Genomic DNA, 25,591 nt, shown 5'->3' on the forward strand with positions numbered 1-25,591 from the left:
TACGATTAGCTCTTCTGCTAATAGGGTTTATTATCATAAACTCTATGAGTGGCTATAATATATGTTAGAAACCTTTTTATTATGGGATGATATTGTAGTCTTTGAAACTACGTATAAATAACCATCTATTCATAAAACATTCAGAGATTGGTCTGTTCATAATTAAAAAAAAGTAGATATCGATCGAGATTTACATAAGGATAATAAGAAACATTTCTATTGAATTAACTAAATTGCCTTAAGCCGTATTTTACTTTGTATTCTAGCTTGTCTTAGTGAATAACGGTAATAAGGATCCTTTCAGAAGGAATAAGGAGAATAATGTTTATATTTTTAAAATAGAACATTGCTCGGTACTCGTATAATATACCCCCGACCTAATTTTCTTCATCTAAGTAGAACCTGTTTCTCTGACGCTCAACCTAAATGAAATATTTTTAAGTATGATAAAAATATAATACTTTAGAAACAAATTTGGGCTATATATTTGCCCTTTAGTGGGGGGGAGGGTAAAGTATAGCGGGTGTGCATGCCTAATGTGTTAGGTGCAATTATTCTGCATATTATATACTAAGAATTCCTTTCTAACTTCACACTGTCCAAATACTCTACCCCCACCACCACCACCCCCCCTAATGTACAGATATATAGCCCAAATTATGTATTTTCCAATTATTCTGTCCCTTTGTCTTGTCTCATGCTAAGCTGAAAGAAACTAACGAAAAAAACAGGTTTACAATGCGTCCATGAATGAACAACTTGAGTGGTTGGGGGTATATCATAAAAACACCCATTGCTCTATTTTGGTTCATCTTGCTATTCGAGCATGTTCAGGCTCAGAATATCTATTGGCTCTGAACGAGAGTAAGTAGGGGCCTTTTCTTATTGTTTTAGGTCTACCAATAAAAAACTTGAAAAAGAATTGGAGGGCTTGGCGTCTTAACAACATCTGGTTTTATGCTTAGAATGTCTTTTGGCATGAAAGATAGAAAGGAGTATTAATTCATAATGCATTAACTAATGAGGAGATTAAAAATCATAAAAAAGTTTTGTTTCATCTAATCATGTTATATGAATTAGTTTAATGAAAAATCTTCCTTTTTAATTTTTGTATAAGCTTCCAAAAGTGTAGAATCCTTGTGACCTTGTTACACCCATTAGGACTCTAGGAGGCGTCTTGGGTTGTCAAACGATTCAAATACGACGGTATATCACTTCTCTTTACGCGTTGTATTTTTTTGAATCTTCAAATTAAAATACCCAAGTTTGCTGGTGGACAAAGCACTATAAAAAGGTAAATGAAATAACAGTACAATACTTCTTCATATATTTGTATAAGCTTAAATTTTTTTATAAGCCTTAATTTTTGTATAAGCTTCCAAAAGTTCAGAATCCTTGTGACCTTGTTACACCCATTAGGACTCTAAGAGACGTCTTGGGTTATCAAGTGATTCAAATACGACGCTATATCACTTCTCTTTACGCGTTGTATTTTTTTGAATCTTGGAATTAAAATACCCAAGTTTGCTGGTGGACAAAGCACTATAAAAAGGTAAATGAAAGAACAGTACAATACTTCCTTATATATTTGTATAAGCTTCAATTTTTGTATAAGCCTTAATTTTTTATAACCCTTAATTTTTGTAAAAGCTTCCAAAAGTTCAGAATCCTTGTGACCTTGTTACACCCATTAGGACTCTAAGAGGCGTCTTGGGTTATCAAGCGATTCAAATACGACGGTATATCACTTCTCTTTACGCCTTGTATTTTTTTGAATCTTGGAATTAAAATACCCAAGTTTGCTGGTGGACAAAGCACTATAAAAAGGTAAATGAAAGAACAGTACAATACTTCTTTATATATTTGTATAAGCTTCAATTTTTGTATAAGCCTTAATTTTTTATAACCCTTAATTTTTGTAAAAGCTTCCAAAAGTTCAGAACCCTTGTGACCTTGTTACACCCATTAGGACTCTAAGAGGCGTCTTGGGTTATCAAGCGATTCAAATACGACAGTATATCACTTCTCTTTACGCGTTTTATTTTTTTGAATCTTGGAATTAAAATACCCAAGTTTGCTGGGGGACAAAGCACTATAAAAAGGTAAATGAAAGAACAATACAATACTTCCTTATATATTTGTATAAGCTTCAATTTTGTATAAGCCTTAATTTTTTATAAGCCTTAATTTTTGTAAAAGCTTCCAAAAGTGTAGAATCCTTGTGACCTTTTTACACCCATTAGGACTCTAGGAAGCGTCTTGGGTCACCAAACGATTCAAATACGACTGTATATCACTTCTCTTTACGCATTGTATTTTTTTGAATCTTCAAATTAAAATACGAAAGTTTGCTGGTGGACAAAGCACTATAAAAAGGTAAATGAAATAACAGTACAATACTTCCTTATATACACTAATGCAAAATGCTCTTTTGATAATAGAAGATTCACTCTATTAGATTGGAATAATTAAATAAAATCTTAATTTAGTCTAACGGAACTTAAATTGCCCTCTAAGAAAAATCGGCACAGGTGCTTTATGTGGGCACCGCTATATACTGTATGTGGAATGTCAAATGGGAGATGCTACAGACAAACGGGAGAGACAGATACCTTGTACTAAAACAGTTATTAGAGTGGAATTGATCTAATATGAATGTTAAAATTAAAATTTGGGATTGGCCAAAGACAGAAAAAGAGGTAGTTGAATTTTTACAGGATAAGGGGTTATTGCCCAAGACAAAAGAGTGCGATAATGGCTTTACACACCCTGACTTTATACTTGTATGAGAAGCATATTGGACAATATTGGAGATGTTGTGTACGGCAATGTAAGCAAAAAGTCGGTTTGCCCAAACCAAACAAGGAAACCTGCCAAGTGAATATGACAAACAAGCAGAAAAAAGATATGGTCAGAATACTCAAGAATTGAGACAGTGCACACCGAATAGTTGAAAAACAGTCTTGTGAGACACTGCAACTCTATTTAAAATTGTCTCCCGAAAGGGGTTATCCCTTAAAACCCATAGTTGACTCCTTTACAAGGAAGTTCAAAAGGCAGAATTCATGAGAGATAACCTAAGGAAATGATTGAATAACGGACTAATGGCACATCTGGAAATAACTTTGCAGCAGGTTGCTGCCATGAATTTTTCCAAAGAAAAAAGTAAGTTCATGCGCAGGGGGTACAATCAGGTCAAGACACAAATTATTGACGCTTATACAAATTTCTCACTTCAATAAATTTTGGGCAAACCTCAAAAGCCATCCAACCAGATGATTTGGCTTCCTAGAGGTTGACGATATCCAATGACATTGAGCGGGCGGAGCGTTATCCAATCCAATCCAAGTGTTGGCGGGCCGTAATCCAATCCGATTTAATTGCGCGGGTAGGATAGTTCATTTAGATAACCAATATACCTTTCAGTTACCCTTTCACCGTTACTAGGAAAGGGTCGTCCAATTTTAGTTTGTTGTTTTTATTTTAAGGTTTGGTTTTTATATTTTATCAGTTTTATTCTGCACTGAGGACGGTCAAGCGGAGGTCTTGACCGAAATATTTGCATAATTTTTCAATTTTTTTACTGGCTGTTAATTGTCCTCGTTTTCTTCCTTTCTTCGCGATTTTTTGTTTTATAACCAATATAATTAAGAAAGACTTTAGCCCATGTGTTTTGCTAGGAGTGAGATATCTGGTGAAATTTAATAGATAATTTGTGGTAAAGCCTCACAAATTTCATATTTTTTCATGGTGTTCCTAACAAAATCGCTTTATTTTGTTTTTATAAGCAAACTGAGGTATCCAGAAATACTTTGAAGCCTTCTGGAAAATAAACTTGTTGTTTACGAGTGTACAGAAAACAAAATACTTATTTTATATTTTTTATAAAAAAAAAAATTCTAATAACTCGTTTTCTTTCTCAGTTTTCAAATAACAGCCATACTGTTTCTATCAAAAATACCTTTGTCTTATTTGTCGGCATAGTGTTTCCTTAAAGGTAGTACAGATATTCTTTTAATTAAATTCTCAAATTTGTATGGAATTACTGTTATTCCATTTTTGATTTTATAATTTTATTAATTAAACTTATTTTCAATTTACATTTTAGAAGAAAACATCCTGGGTGTATATTAGAGTAGTTTTATTTCTCACAAAGTTATATCTATTGTTGAATTGGATTGAGATAATTCATTTTTTTTATATTTTCAGCCTGATGTTTTGGTCCATATTTTGTAGGGAATTTGTCCTAAATCACAACTCTTTGACCTAATAGTTTATATTCTATAAAGTCAACTTGATTGTTAAATTTCACCAAGCCCAGTTTCTTTTTTAATATTTTCTACTATAATTTTTTTTTCTTCAGAATCTAATCTAAAGAATTGTTTGGGGTGAAGTTTTTAATTCTCTAATAAAGCCTATTGTTCTATGCCACCTTTATTTTCAAATCAATATTTTTCTTATTGCCTCTAACCGGAACATTTTCAAAAAAAGAAATTTTTCGATTCAGATTCAATTAACTAGTTGTTTTGGGGCGAACCTATTTAATATAAATCTCTTAGAACATATATTTTTTAAGATTATCAGCTACGAATAACCCTTAGTAAATTTGGGGAACAAAAGGTTTGGTTACAAGTTCAGAGAACTGTATAGTTTTTCTTACAAATTCAGGTTAATTTTTTTTACTTTTTTTAGTTTAGTTTTCTTATAAATTTGGAAAAAATTAGAATTTTTTCCAAGAAACACTAAATCAGTACTAAGACGTCCAAGAGCCCTCCCAAAGAGCTCTACAAGTAGCTTTTTTGACTCGTGATCATTCAGCGATCTTTCAGTTAACGGCAGCCCTTAGCAATCACGGCTGAAAAATCTTTTAGTGTTTTTATTGTAATTGCTATGGATGCAAATTCGAAGATTCTCATAAGTTTTTGCTACAAATCCATTTGTATTGCAGTACTTTAAGTTTATTTTTCCTAGAATAATAGCAAACTTTTAAAAGTTTTTTTTTTAAATAACTCCTTGAATGCAGATTTCTGGAAGATAGAATTTATTCCGTAAAACGGGTTCTATAGTTAGAAATTTATTTTTCAGAACTGCAGCCGCTACATTGAAAGCCATCCAATAGATTTTACAACCTCAAGCCCCTTGTTGCAGTTCAACCTTAACTATTTTTCGCCAGCACCGAAAAATGAAAACGCAGATATCGTTTTAGAATATTCTGTCGACGGTGGTATTAGATGGATGAAGCTAGTAATTTTTCAGACAAGGGAAAACAACAACAATGAGTACGAAAAATCTTTCCGTTCCTCTTTTTTTCCTAGTTCTGTTTAAAGTCTTGCGTATTATAACGCCAATTATAGATTTATGTTAGTTTCATTACCAAATACATTTATAGGTTTGGTTAAATCAGCTATAAGCTGGAAAACGAGTTGGAGAAGTGACATTTGAGAAACAAGATACTACAATTTAAAAGGAAGATGAAACAAAATAGAGAAATAAAAGGAGAAGAAACAAAAGGAGAAGGAAGATGAAACAAAATAGAGAAATAAAAGGAGAAGAAAATAACAAGAAAATTTATCAGTTGAGAATTGAGAAATACAAGTACTCAAAGAAGGTTTGAAAACTGGATACAAGATTTTGCATGTTGTCGGTTTAAAAAATCTGCCGACAAAATGCTAAAATTGTCGTTCTACGTATTATATTAACGCGGATTGTTTTCAAATGTTGCTTAAGCTGGCTCGATGCTCTATAGACCATATGTGCGTAGGTTTGTAAAATCCACAGTGCGCCAATTGCGGTGGCTCTTGTGTCATACAGTTTTCCCTGCCCTTGGACATGAATTGTCCTTGCTGCGAAAGAAAAAACTGTAAGTGATGAAATAAGACATTTCATATATTTCTTTTAATATTAATGAGGCGCATCACAAGAACTCTATAATTGATGTAATGCTTCAAAGTCACGATACATTATTCCTCCAAGAACATTTATTAACTAATATCTGTATCAACTTCCTTAAACGAAGCATTGATCACACTGTGTTTCATACCCCTGCCCGAGTTATCCGTAGTCGTTCCTCTGGAGGTTTGTCTACATATTTAAAAAACATCTGAAAAATTTTCCCCCGATTAATTTTGCTTCTGGTATGAGTTACTTGGGAGTTAAATTTGGCTCGAATGTCCTGATTAATGTCCATTTACCTTGTGATTATCGAACAGTAGCTTCTACGAATTGCTTTGTCAAGTTATGCGCTAAGCTCGAAACTCTCTTAAGTGATGCTACTGCAGATAGATTTGAGTTCTTGATTGTGGGTGAATTTGATGTGGATTTAGTAAAACTCACTCCACTCTAATACGGTATTAATTAAATGAAAAGCATTTTCCTCAAAATAATTTCTTCAAAGAGAGATAAACCAGAACATAATTTACACTTTAATGAAAATAATCCTTATTTTGAGTTGTGGGTTTCTGTTTCTTATAATATCTGGAAAAACTCCCATCATTTCCTTAGAAGAAGTAGTAGCACTACACACATTGTCTTTCGGTTAGTTCAAAATCTACCTCAACATGCCCTAAATGATTCAACTTTATAATCTAAGCCGTTCCTGAGATTTGCTGGCACACCCGGTAGACAATCTACACGCTCATATTCTGTTTTGATTACGTTGAACCCCCCCCCCACCCCCATAAACATTCCATGAAAGCTTCATTTTGATACCCTTGGCTTCAGTAGTAGCAGTAGCGGTAGTAGCAGAAGTAGCATTAGTAGCAATACGCAAATAGCACCGTTTGCTTTTTTTGACATCCCCCTGTCCTCTTCCTTAGTAGTAATCACTACAAAAGCAGTAATTGCAGTAGCAATAGTGGTAGAAGTAGTAGTTGTTGTAGTAGCAGTAGAAGCAGTAGTAGTAGTAGTAGTAGTAGTAGTAGTAGTAGTAGTAGTAGTATCAGTAGTAGTGGTAGTAGCAGTAATAGTAGTGGTACTAGTAGTAGTAGTAGTAGTAGCAGCATTAGCGTGTAATTATTGCCATTTTGTTCAATTGATCATTCCCCTCATCATTCTCCCTCGTATCAGTAGTATCATGTTATTAATAGTAGTTAGAGTTGTAGCAGTAGTTGTGTCGTATTAGTTAGAGTATTGACGGTAGTTTGAGTAGCATTAGTAGCGGTAATGTATGCATATATTGCCTTTTGATTAGTTTAACATACTCCTCGTCATTCCTTGGAAGTTTCAATTTGATACGCTAAGTTCCTAAGATATTAAAGAAACATCCTTTTGACAATCTGTTTGCACACAGTGTGTTTTGATTTAGTTCAACTTTCCCTTCATTATTTCCTAAAATTTTCAGCTCATTATCCTCTGCCATAGTAGTAATCACTGCAAAAGCAGTAATTGTAGTAGGAGTAGGGGTAGAAGTAGTAGGTGTAGTAGTATGAGTAGCAGTAGCAATAGTAGTAGCAATAGTGATAGCAGTAGTAGTAGCAGTAGTAGTAGTAGTAGTAGTAATAGTAGTAATAGTATTAGCGTGGAATTATTGCTTTGTAATAGTAGTAGTAGTGGCAGTAGTGGTAGTAGTAGTATTATTAGTAGTAGTAGTATTATTATTAGTAGTAGTATTAGTGTGGAATTATTGCCTTTTGGTCAATTTCATTATCCCCCTTACGTTCCCTGAAAATTCCAACTGAGCTCCATCAAGCGGTTTTCGGTGCTAAAAAACCGTTAAAAAAACTAAATTTTAGAAGCACTCTAACTTGAGTACTTCTAAATGCATTTCTGTATAAATAAATAGTATATCCCAAGCTCTTCTTCTCAAAGATTTTTCTCAATCTTTTTTACGCTTTATCCTTCATTTAAATTTGTTATGAAAAAATCAATTCCAATACATTTTTTTTAATATCGTGCTACCGAAGAAAATGCAGCTTGTGAGAGGTTTAAGAACATTCTTTCAGGTTAGAGAACTATATTCTTCCTAAGGAAGCAAGAGGTGAAAGTATATTACTAAGGATGCTGCAGCCTATTTCGAATAGCAAAAAGAAGAGGCCAAAATGGGCTTTGTCACGGATTCGTTTTGGTGCACCCATATTCTTTCTAGATAGGTAGGTTTTTCAATTTAGTTTAACTCTCTCTCTTCTTCCTAATACTTAATGTGTCTGAAAGTTCGCAACTGACAAACAAAATCAACAGGAAGATGCTGCGGAAATCACGAGCCTAATTCCGTGGTAAGATCAAATTAAGCGGGTCCGATCCTCCTGCACCTTTCTATAGCAGTCTTAGCACCTCATTCGTGACAGCAAAGCATTTCAATGGGTAAGGTTATCTCAAATATCTGGTAGATTAAGTTTCCAGTAGAGCAATCTATCATTGCTGCAGTTGAGAAAACCCTCTAGCTAGCCCGTACTTTGCAAACAAATACACCAGGGAGGAGACTTCAGAATCATATCATCCCTCCTAAAGAGTATTGCTAACTTTATCTGAGTATAAACGGGCACTACTGTAGACTAGAAAATACCCTCCATTTCACCTAGAGTTTCTGGTCTCAGTTTCTGACAGAAAAACGATACGACTCTTGTGAAATTGCCAAATCTTATAAAATTCCCAAATCACAAATCTTGTAAAATTGCCAAGAAATGCCAAACGCTATATGGCATTAGTGACTTTTCTGTTGCTATTACTGCCAGTCTGGACTATTATGAGTTGCCCATACCCTTTGATCCATCCTAAAAAAGAGCTAACCCTAGTTTTTATCTTGACGGTTGGATATGAGGACGAGGGATAATACCCGAATCTTTCCATCTAGATATGTAAAATTCACAGATACAAAAGATGCACGGATATCAAGAGGCACAAGAGTCAAGTAGAAAATCCTATCCCTAACAACAAACCTAGAAGTGTAATGTCTGGTGGAATCATTTGAAAATCAAAACCGTATGAACGATAACTCAATAAATAAACACGTTTTTTTAATGAAAATACGAAGTACTTTAAAATTCAGAAAGAGCAATTTTATTCAATTATATATATATATATATATATATATATATGTATATATGTATATATGTATATATATATATATCATATATATATATATATATATATATATATATATATATATATATATATATATATATATATATATATATATATATATATATATATATATATATATATATATATATATATATATATATATATATATATATATATATATATATATATATATATATATATATATATATATATATATATATATATATATATATATATATATATATGTAGTACAAGGACACTAAGGGGAAACTAAGGGGAAAATTATTAACAAGTTACTATTTTTTGAATGGCTGACCTTAGAACTCACCTGATGTATTCGTCTCGGTTGTATTGCACTCGATTTTGCTTTATATTCTATTTTGTGCTTTTAGCATATAAAAAATTAGATAGATTTGGAATATTTGTCTGGCATTTTACTTCTTGGCCACCAAGCTGTCTCTAACCCAATCCATAATAAGCAACTATTTTCACAGGTTGGAAATTAAAATTATTTGAAAAAGAAATTTTATTACAAATTGTTATTTATGCTTTTAAATTGTATTAATGTCATTTTGAAAAAGCTAAAATCTTCCAGAATAAAAAAAAAAACATTCAAGAAAGGACCATATCCTAGGCAGGGCTCGCCAAAGCAATAATAAACAACTTTATTTGGACATTAAAGATATACATTTTGGAAAAGCACTTTACATTTCACATTTTTTCTCTAAAATAACACTAACGTATTCTGATAACGGTAAAAACTTTAAAAAAAGAAAAATAGCAAAGATTAGGCCGCATCCAGGTTAAGGACTAGCATCCTTGTACCTAAATTACTCAACAAATTAACTTTATTGATAAGATAAGGGAACAATGACTATAATATAATAACATGCACAGACTTATTGTTATTTATATTTCAAGTATTTGAATTGAGCAAATTTACTTGGTACTGCTTTATATCCCCTAGTATTGATACTGAGGGGTGGTAAATTATGTAACTGCTTACCTAATATTCACTTTTTTGTGCTCGTTGATATATCAGCATTACAAATGGATACAATGGTGGATATCCAAATGAGTTATTATGGACAAAGAAGGTAAACCTCCAAAGCTTCAAAAAAGATGATGCTGAATTTTTGATGCTACGAGCCTCTGAAAATGAACCTTCCTATATTGAGACTGTTGACCTGATCGGCCCAATTACAAATTCAGCTCTTCAGGTATTTAACTATTTTTTTCTATTTAGTCTTAAGTAAGTATTAAATAAAAAAAACAAGTTTTTTAAACTGAAAGTAAGGAGTTACATTAAAACTTAAAACGAACAGAAATTATTCCGTATATGAAAGGGGCTGTCCCCTCCTCAACGCCTCGCTCTTTACTCTAAAGTTTTTTATTGTTTTAAAAAATAAAGTTGTGAGAAAGAGTCAAACTTTAATGTAAAGAGCGAGGCGTTGAGGAGGGGACAGCCCCTTTCAAATACGAAATAATTTCTGTTCGTTTTAAGTTTTAATGTCACTCCTTACTTTCAGTTAAAAAAACTTGTTTTTTTTATTTAATTTCTGATCGTTTTTTAGTTAATGCAGCTTTTATTTTGGCTCGCCGTCATTGAATAAGTAAACAAAATTTGCATAAAAATTTTACTTTTCTTTTGCTAAATGGCTGTCTCTAAATTTGGTTCTGACGTAATTTACAAATTAACTTACGTAACGAACTTCTATATTCGTATATTTTTCTTCTGGCAAAAAATACAAAGTTGCAGATTTTTGCAGATATGAGCGTGAAACCTATGTTATAGGGTTTTCTGATACGCTGAATCTGACGGTGTGATTTTCATTAAAAAATTTTCACTAGTAGAAATGGGGGTACCAGCCCGACGCTTCACCCCTGCTGCCACCTACAACTTTTTTTAACACCATATATGAGCACGAGAACCACGTGGTTTATGGTTTTTGTCAATGAGAATTTGAAAAACAGGAATTTTGTCACATTTATGTATGTTTTCTTGGATGATTATGTGTGTTGGTCGATTTATTTGATGTTTTTCATGGATGTTTAATGGTTTTTGTCAGTGACAATTTGAAAAACAGGAACTTAGTCACATTTATGGATTTCAACATCAATTCATGTCTGTTTTATGGTTTTCTCAGTGAGAATGAAAAAACAGGAATTTTCTCACATGGAAAAACATGAATTATCTCACATTTATGGTTGTTTTCATGGATGGTTATGTGCGTTGTTCGATTTATTGAAGTTTTTCTCGGATGTCAACATCAAATTAAGGATTTTTTATGGTTTTTGTCATTGAGAATTTGAAAAACATGAACTCTCTCACATTTATGTCTGTTTTCATGGTTGGTTATTTGTAGTGTTCGATTTATTTGATGTTTTTGATGTCTGTGATATGGATGATTTATGTCTGTTCGTTGTCAGTGAGAATGGACATGCTCGACGCGAATTCTATGACATTGTTTGAATAACCTAACCTGAGAACTTGATTTACATAATCGCTAGGGGAAATTATTGATTCACGAAGGGGAGAATTAAGAAACATTAAGGCTTCTTTAATCTTAGGTCTGAGGGATAAACGTTCTTTAGGTCAGAGAGCAAAATTAATATTCTATTTTTAAATAGGGCTTCATTGATCTTTAGTGTCAGGAATTATAATTGACATCACTTGTTATCTTGGAATTATGCGGGAGTCTAAAGAGATAGAAATTCTATTTTTAAATACTTCTTCACGGAGCTTTAAGTCGGAGAGATAAATTGATATTCTAACGAAACCCTAATAGTTTAGCTAGGAAAATTTATGAGATGAAGAGATTAATGTAGGAAAGGGTTTCATAGAAATTTGAAATGCGTTAGCGCAGAGATGCCAAACAAAAGAAACACACAGAAATTACGTTTAGGGATTATTTGGGCGAAACCGTTTTATCCATTTTATGGGATTATTTCGGCGAAACAGTTAGAGACATTTTGAAAGAAGATTTTAGGAAAGGTTTTAGAAGAGAATTTGAGGGTGAAAATCTGTGGTCGTTATAATACACAAGTTACATTTGAACAGTGTTGTGAGGTCCTCTACCCCAACCCCAAAGGGTTCCGATCCCCCACCACAACCCCGAAGGAAGCCCCCGGTACTCAAAGGTCCCCCAAGCTCCCAAAGAGCCCCAGCCCCCCAAACGCCCTCCTCAGACCCTCAAAGGCCCTCCTCTGGTCCTCAAAGGGCCCCCGGACCCCCAAAGGGCACCCCGGACTCCAAAGGCCCTCCCCCGGTCCTCAAAGGTCCCCCGGGCTCCCAAAGAGCCACCGGCTCCCCCAAAGGCCCACCCAGACCCCCTCCCCTTCCCCTCCCCTCCTCCCCCTCCCCTCCTCCTCCTCCTCCCACCTCCTCCTCCCCTCCCCTCCTCCCCTTCCCACCCCCATTTTTTATACTTTTTTTGTGCATTGAGACACAGAACGACCCCCTCCCCCCGGCCCCTCCCCCCTCCAAAAGTCTGATTTTTCAAAGTTCATTTTGAATTTCCTTCGTTGAAATGCAAGAGTTGGAATATTTCAGTAGTGTTTGGTTGTGGTTTACCTTGTCACAGTTTCTTTTTCTTGATTTTTCACAGTTCATTTTGAATTTCATTCGTTGAAATGCAAGTGTTGTTTTATTTCAGTAGTGTTTGGTTGTGGTTTACCTTGTCACAGTTACATTTTCTTGATTTTTCAAAGTTCATTTTGAATTTCTTTCATTGAAATGCAAGAGTTGGAATATTTTAGTAGTGTTTGGTTTACCTTGTCACAGTTACATTTTCTTGATTTTTCAAAGTTCATTTTGAATTTCATTCATTGAAATGCAAGAGTTGGAATATTTCACTAGTGTTTGGTTGTGGTTTACCTTGTCACTTTTACATTTTCTTGATTTTTAAAATTTAATTTTGAATTTCTTTTTTTGAAAGGCAAGAGTTGGAATATTTCAGTAGTGTGTTGTTGTAGTTTACCTTGTCGCAGTTACATTTTCTTGATTTTTCAAAGTTCATTTTGAATTTCTTTCGTTGAAATGCAAGAGTTGGAATATTTCAGTAGTGTTTGGTTGTGCTTTACCTTGTCACAGTTACATTTTCTTAATTTTTCAAAGTTCATTTTGAATTTCTTTCGTTGAAATGCAAGAGTTGGAATATTTCAGTAGTGTTTGGTTATGGTTTACCTTGTCACACTTACATTTTCTTGATTTTTCAAAGTTCATTTTGAATTTCTTTCGTTGTAATGCAAGAGTTGGAATATTTTAGTAGTGTTTGGTTGTGGTTTACCTTGTCACAGTTACATTTTCTTGATTTTTCAAAGTTCATTTTGAATTTTTTTCATTGAAATGCAAGAGTTGGAATATTTCACTAGTGTTTGGTAGTGGTTTACCGTGTCACAGTTACATTTTCTTGATTTTTCAAAGTTAATTTTGAATTTTTTTCGTTGAGATGCAAAATTTGGAATATTTAACTAGTGTTTTGTTTTGGTTTTACTTGTAACACTTACATTCTATTGATTTTTCAAAGTTAATTTTGAATTTCCTTCGTTGAAATGCAAGAGTTGGAATATTTCAGTAGTGTTTGGTTGTGGTTTACCGTGTCACAGTTACATTTTCTTGATTTCTCAAAGTTCATTTCGAATTTCTTTCGTTGAAATGCAAGAGTTGGAATATTTTAGTAGTGTTTTGTTGTAGTTTCCCGTGTAATAGCTACATTTTCAAGATTTTCCAATGTTCTTTTTCAATTTCTGTTGTTGAAATACAAGAGTTGTAATATTTCAGTAGTGTTTGGTAGTGGTTGACCTTGTAACAGTTACATTTTTCTTGATTTTTCAAAGTTTATTTTGAATTTTTTCGTTGAAATGCAAGAGTTGTAATATTTCAGTAGTGTTTGTTTGTGGTTTACCTTGTCACAGTTACATTTTCTTGATTTTTTAAGGTTCATTTTGAATTTCCTTCGTTGAAATGCAAGAGTTGGAATATTTCAGTAGTGTTTGGTTGTGGTTTACCTTGTCACAGTTACATTTTCTTGATTTTTCAAAGTTCATTTCGACTTTCTTTCGTTGAAATGCAAGAGTTGGAATATTTCAGTAGTGTTTGGTTGTGGTTTACCGTGTCACAGTTACCTATTCTGGATTTTTCAAAGTTAATTTTAAATTTACTTCGTTGAAATTCAAGAGTTTGAATATTTCAGTAGTGTTTGGTTGTTGTTTACAGTGTCACAGTTTAATTATATTTATTTGTAAAAGTTAATTTTGAATTTTTTTCTTTGAAATGAAAGAGTTGGAATATCTCAATAGTGATTTGTTGTGGTTTAAATTGTAAAAGTTACAAGAGACTTGTTTTTCAAAGTTCATTTTGAATTTCTTTCATTGAAATGCAAGAGTTGGAATTTTTCAGTAGTGTTTGGTTGTGGTTTACCTTGTCACAGTTAAATTTTCTTGATTTTTCAAAGTTCATTTTGAATTTGTTTCATTGAAATGCAAGAGTTGGAATATTTCAGTAGTGTTTGGTTGTGGTTTACCTTGTCACAGCTACATTTTCTTGATTTGTCAAAGTTCATTTTGAATTTCTTTCGTTGAAATGCAAGAGTTGGAATATTTCAGTAGTGTGTTGTTGTAGTTTACCCTGTCACAGTTAAATTCCTGTAATTTTTCAAAGTTCATTTTGAATTTCTTTCGTTGAAATGCAAGATTTGGAATATTTCAGTAGTGTTTGGTTGCGGTTTACCTTGTCACAGTTACATCCCCTTAATTTTTCAAAGTTTTTTTTGAATTTCTTTCATTGAAATTCAAGAGTTTGAATATTTCTTTAGCGTTTCGTTGTGTTTTAACTTTTCAATGTTAAATTCTCTTGATTTTTCATAGTTCATTTTGAATTTCTTATATTGAAAGGAATGAGTTGGAATATTTCAGTAGTGCTTGGTCATGGTTTACCTTGTCACAGTTACATTCTCTTGATTTTTCAAAGTTCATTTTTGAATTTCTTTCGTTTAAATGCAAGAGATGGAATATTTCAGTTGTGTTTCGTTGTGGTCTATCTTGTCACAGTTACATTTTCTTGATTTTTCAAAGTTCATTTTGAATTTCTTTCGATGAAATGCAAGAGTTGGAATATTTCAGTAGTGTTTGGTTGTGGTTTACCTTGTCACAGTTACATTTTCTTGATTTTTCAAAGTTCATTTTGAATTTCTTTCGTTGAAATGCAAGAGTTGGAATATTTCAGTAGTGTTTGGTTGTGGTTTACCGTTTCACAGTTACATTTTATTTATTTTTCAAAGTTCATATCGTTTGTCTTTAGTTGAAAAGCAAGAGTTTGAATATTTCAGTAGTGTTTGGTTGTGGTTTACCTTGTCACAGATACATTTTCCTGATTTTTCAAAATTCATTTTGAATTTCTTTCATTGAAATGCAAGAGTTGGAATATTTCAGTAGTGTTTGGTTGTGGTTTACCTTGTCACAGTTACATTTTCTTGATTTTTCAAAGTTTATTTTGGATTTTTTTCGTTGAAATGCAAGAGTTGGAATATTTCAGTAGTGTTTGGTTGTGGTTTACCCTCTCAGAGTTACATTCTCTTGTTTTTTCAAAGTTCATTTTGAATTTCTTTCTTTGAATTGAAAGAGTTGGAATATTTCAGTAGTGTTTGGTTGTGGTTCACCTTGTCACAGTTACATTTTCTTGATTTTTCAAAGTTGATTTGAATTTCTTTCGTTGAAATGCAAGAGTTGGAATATTTCAGTAGTGTTTGGTTGTGGTTTACCCTGTCAGAGTTAACATTCTCTTGATTTTTCAAAGTTCATTTCGAATTTCTTTCGTTGAAATGCAAGAGTTGGAATATTTCAGTAGTGTTTGATTGTGGTTTACCGTGTCACAGTTACATTTTCTTGATTTTTCAAAGTTCATTTCGAATTTCTTTCGTTGAAATGCAAGAGTTGGAATATTTCAGTTGTGTTTTGATGTGGTTTACCTTGTCACAGTTACATTTTCCTGATTTTTCAAAGTTCATTTTGAATTTCTTTCATCGAAATACAAGAGTTGGAATATTTCAGTAGTGTTTGGTTGTGGTTTACCTTGTCACAGTTACATTTTCTTGATTTTTCAAAGTTTATTTTGAATTTCTTTCGTTTAAATGTAAGAGTTGGAATATTTCAGTAGTGTTTGGTTGTGGTTTACCTTGTCAGAGTTACATTCTCGTGATTTTTCAAAGTTTATTTTGAATTTCTTTTGTTTAAATGAAAGAGATGGAATATTTCAGGAGTGTTTGGTTGTGGTTCACCTTGTCACAGTTACATTTTCTTGATTTTTCAAAGTTTATTTTGAACTTATTTCGTTGAAATGCAAGAGTTGGAATATTTCAGTAGTGTTTGGTTGTGGTTTACCTTGTCATGGTTACAGTGTCTTGATTTTTCAATGTTCATTTTGAATTTCTTTCGTTGAAATGCAAGAGTTGGAATATTTCAGTTGTGTTTCGTTGTGGTTTACCTTGTCACAGTTACATTTTCTTGATTTTTCAAAGTTCGTTTTGAATTTCTTTCGTTGAAATGCAAGAGTTGGAATATTTCAGTAGTGTTTGGTAGTGGTTTACCTTGTCACAGTTACATTTTCTTGATTTTTCAAAGTTCATCTTGAATTTTTTCGTTGAAATGCAAGAGTTGGAATATTTCAGTAGGGTTTGGTTGTGGTTTACCTTGTCACAGTTACATTTTCTTGATTTTTCAAAGTTCATTTTGAATTTCTTTCGTTGAAATGCAAGAGTTGGAATATTTCAGTAGGATTTGGATATTGTTTACCGTGTCACAGTTACATTTTCTTGATTTTTCAAAGTTCATTTCGAATTTCTTTGTTTGAAATGCAAGAGTTGGAATATTTCAGTAGTATTTGGTTGTGGTTTACCTTGTCACAGTTACATTTTCTTGATTTTTCAAAGTTCATTTTGAATTTCTCTCAGTGAAATGCAAGAGCTGGAATATTTCAATAGTGTTTGGTTGTGGTTTACCTTGTCACAGTTACATTTTCTTGATTTTTCAAAGTTCATTTTGAATTTCTTTCATTGAAATGCAAGAGTTGGAATATCTCAGTAGTGTTTGGTTGTGGTTTACCTTGTCACAGTTACATTTTCTTGATTTTTCAAAGTTTATTTTGAATTTCTTTCGTTGAAATGCAAGAGTTGGAATATTTCAATAGTGTGTTGTTGTAGTTTACCTTGTCACAGTTACATTCTCTTAATTTTTCAAAGTTCATTTTGAATTTCTTTCGTTGAAATGCAAGAGTTGGAATATTTCAGTAGTGTTTGGTTGTGGTTTACCTTGTCACAGTTACATTTTCTTAATTTTTCAAAGTTTATTTTGAATTTCTTTCGTTGCAATGCAAGAGCTGGAATATTTCAGTAGTGTTTCGTTGTGGTTCACCTTGTCACAGTTACATTTTCTTGATTTTTCAAAGTTCATTTTGAATTTTTTTCGTTGAAATGCACGAGTTGGAATATTTCAGTAGTGTTTGGTTGGGGTTTACCCTGTCAGAGTTACATTCTCTTTATTTTTCAAAGTTTATTTTGAATTTCTTTCGTTGAAATGCAAGAGTTGGAATATTTCAGAATTGTTTGGTTGTGGTTTACCTTGTTACACATACATTTTCTTGATTTTTCAAAGATCATTTTGAATTTCTTTCGTTGAAATGTAAGTGTTGGAGTATTTCAGTAGTGTTTGGTTATGGGTTACCTTGTCTTAGTTAGATTTTCTTGATTTTTCAAAGTTCCTTTTTAATTTATGTAGTTGAAATGGAAGTGTTGTATTCTTTAAGTAGTGGTTGGTTGTGGTTTACCATGTCACAGTTACATTTTCTTGATTTTTCAAAGTTCATTTTGAATTTCTTTCATTGAAATGCAATAGTTGGAATATTTCATAAGTGTTTGGTTTTGGTTTACATTGTCACAGTTACATTTTCTTTATTATTCAAAGATCATTTTGAATTTCTTTCGTTGAAATGCAAGAGTTGGAATATTTCAGTAGTGTTTGGTTGTGGTTTACCTTGTCACAGTTATATTTCCTTGATTTTTCAAAGTTCATTTTGAATTTCTTTCGTTGAAATGCAAGAGTTGGAGTATTTCAGAAGTGTTTGGTTGTGGTTTACCTTGTCACAGTTACATTTTCTTGATTTTTCAAAGTTCATTTTGAATTTCTTTCGTTGAAAAGCAAGAGTTGGAATATTTCAGTAGTGTTTGGTTGTGGTTTACCTTGTCGCAGTTACACTTTCTTGATTTTTCAAAGTTCATTTTGAATGTCTTTTGTTGAAATGCAAGAGTTGGAATATTTCAGTAGTGTTTGCTTGTGGTTTACCTTGTCACAGTTACATTTTCTTAATTTTTCAAAGTTCATCTGAATTTCTTTCCTTGAAATGCAAGAGTTGGAATATTTCAGTAGTGTTTGGCTGTGGTTTACCTTGTCACAGTTACATTTTCTTGATTTTTCAAAGTTCGTTTTGAATTTCTTTCGTTGAAATGCAAGAGTTAGAATATTTCAGTAGTGTTTCGTTGTTGTTTACTTTGTCAGAGTTACATTCTCTTGATTTTTCAATGTTCATTATTGATATCTTTAGTTGAAATATGTTTTGTCGTGCTTTACCTTGACACAGTTAAATTTCATGATTTTTGTTAGGTTAGGCTAGATCAAGTTAGATTAAGGTTAAGTTAGGTTAGGTTAGGTTAGCCTACGTGCGCGCGCGTACGTAGGCTAACCTAATCACTAATCGCTACTAACCTAACAAAATCAGGAAATTTAACTGTGTCAAGGTAAAGCACGACAAAACATATTTCAACTAAAGATATCCATAGGTTAGGCTAGATTAAGTTAGGTTAGGTTAAGTTAGGTTAGGTTAGCCTACGTACGCGCGCGTACGTAGGCTAACTTAACCTAACTTAACTTAACCTAACCTAACTTAATCTAGCCTAACCTATGGATATCTTTAGTTGAAATATGTTTTGTCGTGCTTTACCTTGACACAGTTAAATTTCCTGATTTTTCTTAGGTTAGGTTAGGCTAGATCAAGTTAGATTACGGTTAAGTTAGGTTAAGTTAGGTGAGCCTACGTACGCGCGCGCACGGAGGGTAACCTAACCTAACCTAACTTAACCTTAATCTAACTTGATCTAGCCTAACCTAACCTAACAAAAATCAGGAAATTTAACTGTGTCAAGGTAAAGCACGACAAAACATATTTCAACTAAAGATATCCATAATGAACTTTGAAAAATCAAGAGAATGTGACTCTGACAAAGTAAACAACAACGAAACACTACTGAAATATTCTAACTCTTGCATTTCAATGATAGAAATTCAAAATGAACTTTGAAAAATCAAGAAAATATAACTGTGACAATATAAACCACAACCAAACACTACTGAAATATTCCAACTCTTGCATTTCAAGGAAAGAAATTCAGATGAACTTTGAAAAATAAATAAAATGTAACTGTGACAAGTTAAACCACAACCAAACACTACTGAAATATTCCAACTCTTGAATTTCAACAAAAGAAATTCAAAATGAACTTTGAAAAATCAAGAAAGTGTAACTGTGACAAGGTAAACCACAACCAAACACTAATGAAATATTCAAACTCTTGATTTTCGACGAAATAAATTCAAAAAGAACTTTTAAAAATAAATAAAAATTATATGTGACAAGGTAAACCACAACCAAACACTACTGAAATATTCCAACTCTTGCATTTCAGTGAAAGAAATTCAAAATGAACTTTGAAAAATCAAGAAAATGTAACTGTGACAAGGTAAACCACAACCAAACACTACTGAAATATTCCAACTCTTGCATTTCAACGAAAGAAATTCAAAATGATCTTTGAAAAATCAAGAAAATGTAACTGTGACAAGGTAAACCACAACCAAACACTACTGAAATATTCCAACTCTTGCATTTCAAAGAAAGAAATTCAAAATGAACTTTGAAAAATCAAGAAAATGTAACTGTGTCAAGGTAAACCACAACCAAACACTACTGAAATATTCCAACTCTTGCATTTCAACGAAAGAAATTCAAAATGAACTTTGAAAAATAAACAAAATGTAAATGTGACAAGGTAAACCACAACCAAACACTACTGTAATATTCCAACTCTTTCATTTCAATGAAAGAAATTCAAAATGAACTTTGAAAAATGAAGAAAATGTAACTGTGACAAGGTAAACCACAACCAAACACTACTGAAATATTCCAACTCTTGCATTTCAACGAAACAAATTCAAAATGATCTTTTAAAAATCAAGAAAATTTAACTGTTACAACGTAAACCAGAACCAACCACTACTGAAATATTCCAACTCTTTCATTTCAACGAAAGAAATTCAAAATGAACTTTGAAAAATCAAGAGAATGTAACTGTGACAAGGTAAACCACAACCAAACACTACTGAAATATTCCTTCATTTTTCTATTGCTTTTCTACGGTTCAAAGCTTAGGGTTTTTTAATAAGTTTATACTCAAATTCTATTATAAAACTGGAATTATAATTGAATGCTATCTAATCTTTAATACAGTGTTCTGGCTACATTGTTAATAACAAGATGGAATTATAAAATTAATCAAGTAAATGACAAATAAAAAGGATTAATACTAATAAAAATAAAGTAAGTAATCATTTACCTGATGAAGTCTATCTGTATTGTTTCTGTGTATTTTACTTGGGTGATTACAAATTCAGCTTTTGTGTCCATCATTGGAGCAAATTTAATAATGTAACAATGTAAGTTGTATTATTACCAAGTAGCATGCGTGAGTACCAGTAGTTTCAATGGGGGGTGGGGGGTATTTTCCTGCAATAGTCTGTTCTTCCAGAGTCAATACAGTCTTTGTGGCAGTTTTTGTTAACAGGGGCTTGTTTTTTTTTGTTTTTTTTTGTATTTTTGTTAAATAAAATTTTAAAACAACGAAATGTACCTCCCGTGATTATGAAAAATAGGCCTAATCTTCCCCTTCCTCGAACCGTTTCCAGAATTTCGCTTTGGAGGGGGGGGGGTATAAAAAGATTAGAAAACGCCTCGAAAAAATGTTTAAATCTAATGTGTTATGTTTTAAAGTATCCGACAAAAAGGGTGGGGGGGGGGGGGGTACTTACATAGGAACTAGCCTAGATAATATTATTGAATTTACCCCCTTTATCGTCAACTGGTGGGTTGATAGGTACGAGAGGCAATTTTTATTGTAATAGGGGCGTGTCTCATTTTGAATCAAATTTGTGTGTCTATATTTAGAGCAAATTTAATAATATCATAAAAAAACCTGCATTATTATCAAGTAAGATAAATCAACGTCAATGGCTATTACGTTGGAAATTGAACTAAATCAAAACACACTATTTGCATTCAAATGTTGTCAAAAGGGTGTGTATGTGATGTTTACGGAAAAGTTAAGGAAGTTAAGTTGAAACTTTCAGGCTTTGTTGGGGGTAATAGTTGAATCACATTTGTCTATACTCAAGGTTGTAACATGATAGGGGCTGTAATCCCTTCAACCCTATAGAAACCAAAAGATTATGCAGATTCTCAACTGATTTACATTTGGATATTTCTCCCCCTACCCATCAATCGAAAGCATTATAGTACAACTTTTGTGAAAAAATTATTACAAAATTTTGCCAAGCAAATAAATAGAAAGCCAAAATTTGAATCCTTATAGAGAGAAACGGAAAAGACCTAAAATTATCTTTTCTTAACCAATGAAAAAGAATATGTGAAATGAAAACTGTCGGAAATGGTTATTATGTAAATGACTGAAATTTTTATTAAATAAATAGCATTATTTAGCAAGTGATGTAACGAAGTATGTAATCTTTTTTTATTTGGATTGTCCCAAATCATTGCTTATAGTCAACAAATTTCGTAGGATAGTGTTAAACCGTGAAAAACGGTAAGAATAACTAATCACCTAAATGTTGCATCTTCTTTGGTACATAAAACTTTAAAATCAACCAATTTAATTTAGCTTAATAATTACAATATACTGAAAAACAAAATTCACCGCCTCCTCGTGCAGTCGCTTATGCATAAAGGTGAAATCAATGCCGGAGAAATCGTTTGGAGGCTTGAATAAATTTTTTTTTTTTTATTTACAACAAATATAAAATCCTTGAAAATAAAATTTACTGCTGATGTCACAAATCGATGCAATCTTATTTTTTATGAAAATGTTTTTTCTACTTTAAGATTTTAGTGGATTTGCCAACGTTTAACGTTAAAGAAATTTTTAATATAAGAATTAAAATTAGAAGTTAATACATAACTTCAGGGTCTTTTTTAGTGGTGATTTTAAACTAAACAAGAGACACTTCATGCTGTCAGTTTTGTCAAAAGTTCAATACCTCAGGAACGACTAACGGTCCTGCGTTGAAACTGTCAGGACATGTTCAATGGGAAATTGAGCTAAATCAAAATACACCGTTTTAAAATTATTGAATTCCCTTTTTTTTATCTTTGTCTGATTTTGGATTATGGACTAACAGTATTTTCCAAGTCTTGATTTGCAAATTTTCTATTTACCATTAGTATTTTGAGATAAAATTTGATATTATGGTAAATTTTAAAGATTATAATAAAAATATAAAGAAAAAGGGATAATTTAATTGAATATAATTTGTGTATTGCAACAGTAATTAAGTTTGTGACAAATTTTTTTAATCGTAATCTTATAAACTCTTTGACAATCCTTGCTTAATTGTTCCTTCTCGACCTTTTAGCTAAGATCTAGGTGTAGCATCTGTTCTTATCAGCTTAATATCTGATATGGTCCCTACATGGGGCCCAGAATATTAAACTGATTTTTGGAAACCGAAGGGATGTTGGGGCTTGCTCCGCTCCCTTCACGCGTTGGCCCGGTATTGCAGTACTTCCGGGATCGGTGCACCCCTTTCGAGGGGAAATCAAAGTCCATGAACCCTAATCAATGACGTATAATGCGTTTCTCGAATTTTGTAGAAACCACACTTGTAGTTTCCTAGCCCTTGAATATATTGAAAACAATTTTTTAATTTGAAAAAAAGAAAAAATGTATATAATTTACGAAATTTAATGGTGAAAAAGCCAATGACCACTTGCCATAATTAAATTAAAACCCCCAACCTAGATTGAAGTCCCCATGCATCGTTTTCAACAACAGTATGCAACTATTAAATGCTGAACTTTAAATTGAACAAAGATTCGAACAGTATTGTTGAAGTGATTGTTTTTGACATCAGAGGGCTTGGCTCTGTGGTGAGTTGTTAGTATTAGTAGCAATGACTAAAGCCCCCTTTGGCTGTTAACGAGAAAATAATTGGCATAATCAGAAGAACGGCCACTGGGTTCTCAGAAATAAAAGTTTTGACTTTTCAGTCATATTGATAACAGAGTGACCCTTGATTTTCTTTTCTCAAAAAGGTAAACTTGCATTCAAAGAATTAAAATGTTTGCATATGAAAATGAAATGGGGCATTGCTATTTTCAAAAATAATTTAGACTTGATTCATTGATGTGAAAAAGTTTTGTAAAGCTGCATCTGGCTAATACATTGGAGCTTCTGAGTGAAATTCAAAGCAACGGGATTTATGTCGAAAGATATTAGTAAAATGTTAGATTTTAATTCAACATACTTACCTGTTAGAGTCTTAGCTTAGAGTTTTTGTTAGAGTTCTAGTTTAGTTTAATTTTAGTTAAGAATTTGATGTTTTACATGTGATTTTAAGATATAGTTATATTTAAGTTTAATTTTATTTAATAGTTTATTGTTCTAAATTAGAGTCTTATATTTGATTTTTAGTTAGAGTTGTAGTTTATTTTAGTTATATTTAAGAGTTTATACTTTTAGCTTAGAGTTTTTGTTATAGTTCCAGGTTATTTTAGTTAATAGTTTTTAGCTTAGAGTTTTTGTTGAAGTTCTAGTTTAGTTTTATTTAATAGTTTAGAGTTTTAGCTTAGAGTTTTTGTTAGAATTGAAGTTTAGTTTAGTAAGAGTTTAGAGTTTTTGTTAGAGTTCTAGTTTAGTTTATATATATTTAAGAATTTGGAGTTTTACCTTAGTGACTTAGAGTCTTAGCTAAGAGTTTTTTGTTAGAGTTCTAGTTTTATTTAAGAGTTTGGTGTTTTACCTTAGAGTTGTACTTAAAGTTATATTTTGTTTAAGTTTTAGTTAAGAGTTTTTTAGCTTATAGTTTTTGTTAGAGTTCTAGTTTAGTTTTATTTTAGATTTTTTATCTTATAGTCTTATCTTATACTTTTTGTTGAATATATAGTTTAGTTTTAGTTAAGAGTTAAGAGTTTATAGTTTTAGCTTAGAGTTTTTTTTAGAGTTATAGTTTAGTTTTAGTTAAGAGTTTAGAATTTTAGCTTAGAGTCTTAGCTTCGAGTTATAGTTAGAGTTGAAGTTTAGTTATAGTTAAGAATTTAGTTTTATATATTAGAGTCGTAGTTTAGAGTTTTTGTTAGAGTTCTAGTTTAGTTTAGTTAAGATTTTTATAATATAGTCATATCTTATAGTTTTTGTTTAAGTTGAAGTTTATTCATAGTCAAGAATTTATTTTTAGATCTTAGAGTATTAGTTTATAGTTTTTTTTAGAGTTCTAGTTTAGTTAATAGTTTTATAATTTAGTATTATATTATAGTTTTAATTATATTTATAGTTTATGATATTTTTATTTAAGAGTTTAGAGTTTTATATTATATTCTTTTATTAGATTTTTTTTTGTATTTCTATAATATTTAATATGTCTAAAAAAAAATATAAATCTATAAAAAACTCTAAGCTAATACTCTAAGCTAAAACTCTAAACTCTTAACTATTACTAAAATAAACTAAAAGTCTAAAAAAAACTCTAATCTAAAACAATAAGATAATACTCTAAAATATTAAATAAAACTAAAATAAACTAGAACAACAAAAAAAAATATAATACATTTCTCTCATCTAAAAATTCATAACACTTAAAAATAACTAAACAAAAAAAGAACTATAACAAAAACTCTAAGCTAAGACTCTAAGCTAAAATTCTAAACTATTAACTATAAATAAAATAAAATAGAACTCTAACTAAAAATCTAAGTTAAGACTCTAAGGTAAAAAACTAAACTCTTAACTAAAAGTAAACTAAACTAGAACTCTAGCTGAAACTCAAAGGAAAAACATCAAATTCTTAACTAAAATTAAACTAAACGTAACACGGGAAATATGCAAGAGTCCGAGGCGAAACCAGGTGGATAATCAGCAAAAATAACTTGATTCATCCCGTAAACGGTGACAGCATTTTCCCCATTGATCATATTCTGTTTAAAACCAAGAATATCTCACAGATTATCATTGAGAATAATTATTTCGGTGTCAACAGGTGAGGTAATGAAAATCCTATCGTGTTCCAATGAATAATTAAAATGTAATATACCCTTCCTACGATATGATATTTTTCTATTGATTGTACGACATAAATCTGTCATAATATCGTATTCAATAAATTTCAATTTGTCATGTGGATATTCGCTAGATTTAAGTGCTTCAACCCATTCATAGTCGACAAAGAGTGTCCAATCAAATGG

The 25,591-nt window shown here is 31.8% G+C and overlaps 1 protein-coding gene and 1 non-coding gene across 2 annotated transcripts in view; both read left to right on the forward strand.

The window, feature by feature from the left end:
* Positions 1–25,591, forward strand: part of LOC148943246 (reelin-like) — a 292,228-nt gene that overhangs the window by 226,896 nt on the left and 39,741 nt on the right. The window contains exons 22-24 of the mRNA XM_089101783.1: positions 5,086–5,279; positions 7,941–8,087; positions 10,061–10,238. Coding sequence (XP_088957909.1) covers positions 5,086–5,279; positions 7,941–8,087; positions 10,061–10,238 — 519 coding nt within the window. The remainder of the gene's footprint in view (positions 1–5,085; positions 5,280–7,940; positions 8,088–10,060; positions 10,239–25,591) is intronic.
* Positions 22,748–22,939, forward strand: LOC148943247 (U2 spliceosomal RNA). The gene has a single exon (XR_016143016.1). It is a non-coding gene; the product is annotated as a U2 spliceosomal RNA (small nuclear RNA).

The sequence above is a fragment of the Artemia sp. Qi Xiang Cuo genome, chromosome 15 (genome assembly GCF_049724085.1).
Source record: "Artemia sp. Qi Xiang Cuo chromosome 15, ASM4972408v1, whole genome shotgun sequence".
Lineage (NCBI taxonomy): Eukaryota > Metazoa > Arthropoda > Branchiopoda > Anostraca > Artemiidae > Artemia > Artemia sp. Qi Xiang Cuo.